This window comes from Mizuhopecten yessoensis, unplaced genomic scaffold, assembly GCF_002113885.1.
Source record: "Mizuhopecten yessoensis strain PY_sf001 unplaced genomic scaffold, ASM211388v2 hete_36136602, whole genome shotgun sequence".
In the NCBI taxonomy this organism is placed as follows: domain Eukaryota; kingdom Metazoa; phylum Mollusca; class Bivalvia; order Pectinida; family Pectinidae; genus Mizuhopecten; species Mizuhopecten yessoensis.
In genome coordinates this window covers 1-3,397 of record NW_018484582.1, presented here as the reverse complement: position 1 = coordinate 3,397, position 3,397 = coordinate 1, and the positions used below count along the sequence as shown (strand labels likewise).

Below are 3,397 nucleotides of genomic sequence, written 5' to 3'. Positions count from 1 at the left end.
GTGTAAACTCAAGAGCTCAGTAGTGTAAACTCAGAGCTCAGCAGTCCAATGTAAGATGTAAGAATGTACTACAAACCCACTGTGTCTCTCTTGGCATCAAACACTATAATGGCATCATGGAGGACCGCCTTGGTCTCGTCGTCCTTTGCCAGTTCAAATGGGGTGGTTCCATCTTCATCTTCTATTCGTGGGTCGCCATTCCATTCCAGCAGCAACTTCAAACAATCTACACAGTATATCAACATCTCAATGGCAATATGGCATTAAATCACATTTGAAGAATTGATCAGTTTTCACATTTTACATGACATTTTTTTCATTCCCTGATAACAAAGTAACATTTAAAAAATTCGCTACTGTTTTGTTAGGATCATAGAACATACTTCTCCATGTTGAGAATCATCAAAGTATATATATATTGATAGTTTAAAATGTAAGGCATGCATACAAAATTGACAACAAAAATGTTACCACTGATTTTGGTATTGACTTTAGCCTGAGGGTTATGAAAATAATGTTTCAGTGATGATATTTGAAATATTTCTATTAGATAGTAAACAAGGGTTCAAACAGGAATTTACTATGAAATTCAAAGTTTTATAAGAGTCTTTTAAGGGCCTTTTTCAGTAAAATTTCAAGGTATACAAACTCCTGCCATTTGCAAATTCTTAAAGTACAGATATCTAGATATGTAATCCACTACTTGTTGGTAGTCCAAAAATCTAGAAAATAACTTATATTTCCTGATTTCTTTTTTATGAGAATACCACAAAACCACCAAAATTGATATACAATTATAGTTCAATAATTATTCAGTCAATTTCAAGGCTCATTTTGACCCTTTCAAGACATTTTTTTGTTAAAGTTTGGGGCTTTCAGGGCATTTTCAAAAATTCAAGATTTTTTTTCTTCAATTTAAGGTTTTCTCAGGGCCACCAACTACTTTGTTTTAGGGCCTTTCCAAGGCCTGTTGGAACCCTTGAATGGTTTCTAGAATATTACAGGCCTAATGCAGTAGGAGTGAGTCAGTAATTGTAACAGCCCCTTACCAATGTTCCCCTGTAGAGATGCCCCATGGAGTGGAGTGGCCCCACTGTGTGTTTTTACATTAACGTCAGATTTTCCTTCAGTCAGTAGGTACTTGGCCACCTCCAAATTTGGGTAACGACCTACAAAATACAGCCAAAGAATTCCTCACCAAAGAACTAAACAACAAATATCTAATGTACAAAATGCAGCAAATTAGGCCATCCTTTAACAATTATTTATTTGCAGTTTCCTGACCAACTCACTGAAAATGGCATCTACACTCTATCCCTTTTTTGGAACTTTTGGTAAAAATATTTTGCTTTCTGAAGCACTAAAACATATAACGGTTTTATACATTGAAATATGAGATTTCTGAAAATAAAAAGTTCCCTATCCACCAACCCACTAAAATATTTTGTGTAGGGAAACTGCAATCAAAAAATTTGAAGGATGGACTTATATTTTACTAAACACCAAACACTTCAGTATAATTGTTCTGTGTATACAGCACACAATCATTTTCTTTTCGTTCTGGACCATAATAATGAAACTAAATCGATAGACTTGGATCCACCGAATGGAGATGGTGACCAACTGGTTGTGGGGGTTGTAAGTGGATATTAGTAACTCTACCATGTTTACGATTTTTGTAACGACTATTTTCATTGGTTAATAATCATGTATAATTGGTCGATAGACTATGCATGAGCGTGAATTATTTTCCAACAGACCAACATTTTGCCCTCCCCAGCCGAACAAAAAATTCTATTTTACCTTCTAGACTACTTAAAATCTGACAAACTCATCATGCTTGGACCCGGGATTCAAAAATGTTGGATAAATAACCAACTGTACAATTGGCCTTTGTTTTTCCAACATTTTCTCATCCTCATTATCTATTCCACCATAATACATGCACATACATTGATTATTTCTTAGATAAATTACAGAATCCCGACGTGTTTGCTTCATCTTTCCTTCTCTTTGCATTGGATCCAATTGCTTAGTTAAACAATGTTACTAACCGGTAGCTAGGAACAGTGGAGTGAAGCCAAGCACATCTTGTGCACCCACATCTGCTCCGTGGCGTATCAGCATACTCACTGCATGCAGCTATTTCAAAAATCACATTAAACAACTCACTTATTTATTGTAGAAAAAAATTGATACCACAAACTGCACATATAAAGCAATACAAGTTTTAGAAAAGTTGTCTTTGTGTGAATATTAATGTAATATTTGGACCCCATTTCATTCCTTTAAAAATTTGCACAAACTGCACAATATCAAAGTTCAGACGTTAATTATCTGAAGCATATTATGACAAATACAGAAAGGAAATCTTCAATTCAGTACTGATACAATAAAATTCATATCCACTGTCACACATTTCCCTCACAAAAATTAAATGTTACCGTTGTGTTGATAAATAAATCCATAATAAGGCTAACTGTAACCTAACTAACCTTACTCAGTTACTGTATACAATCATCACGTACGTTTTGGCAAGAAACAGCAAAATGTAGAGCTGTCATTCCCGCTTTGTCAGTTTCATTGATCTTTTCAGGCTCTGTGTCCGACAGTATCTAATATAAACGTCAAGAGCAGTAATTTCATATGCATAGTATTAAAAATGTTTGAACTATAATTGTTTCAATTACTTTTCAATAAATAGCAGAATTAACTTTTTAATTCTCACTGTGCATACAAAAGTTTAGGATTTGTGCATTCATTTCAGATTTCATTACGAAACAGACATTTGTTGTTTGTTGTGACATAAATGGCCATCTTACCTGTAAGTAATCCCTCAGAGCAGTAAAATCTCCAGATTCTGAAGCATGACAAACAAGGGCAGACAACTCTGTTTCTGGTCCATGACGATACATTTCTAATTCAGACTTGCTCATATCAGATACACTTCTGTTTCCATTGTTGCTTGAGCTGTCCTCAGTGGTGGTAGCCATCCTGGTGTCTTAATATTGCTGCAATCTTACATATCAAATCAATTCAAAAGGCAGAACATTATTTTTTGTTAAAAAGGTTTTATGCAGGTAAAATTGATTAATTATAATATCACCTGTTAAGATTTAATATTTCCTCAGCAAAAAGAAAGTAAAGGTATTAAATAATTTTGAAGATCCGTACAAATAATATGATTCAATGTAACTGGTTTAAAACCTAAAACATGTCAAGCTTCCTAAATCAATATGTCGGGATGAACGCCATAGTGGTCAAGTTTGTACAAAAAGTGACTGCGGGACCGTGTCAAAGGCTAAAATAGCCATGTCAATTTGTTTCTTTTGGTCGAATCGGGAAAGAAGGACCTGGGTTGTGACAAGGAGTTGGGTTTCACAAGAATGTTTTGTTC

At 34.6% G+C, this 3,397-nt stretch overlaps 1 protein-coding gene across 1 annotated transcript; it reads right to left on the bottom strand.

Moving 5' to 3' along the window:
• Window positions 1-76: 76 nt before the first annotated feature.
• LOC110444520 (tankyrase-1-like) lies at window positions 77-3,015 on the bottom strand (the record flags this gene model as incomplete). Its single annotated transcript, XM_021488891.1, has 5 exons — window positions 2,823-3,015; window positions 2,529-2,615; window positions 2,055-2,142; window positions 1,050-1,169; window positions 77-226 (listed from the first exon to the last, which is right to left on the bottom strand). Coding segments are annotated over exons 1-5 (616 nt in total), but the record flags the coding sequence as incomplete, so codon positions are not given.
• Window positions 3,016-3,397: the final 382 nt, after the last annotated feature.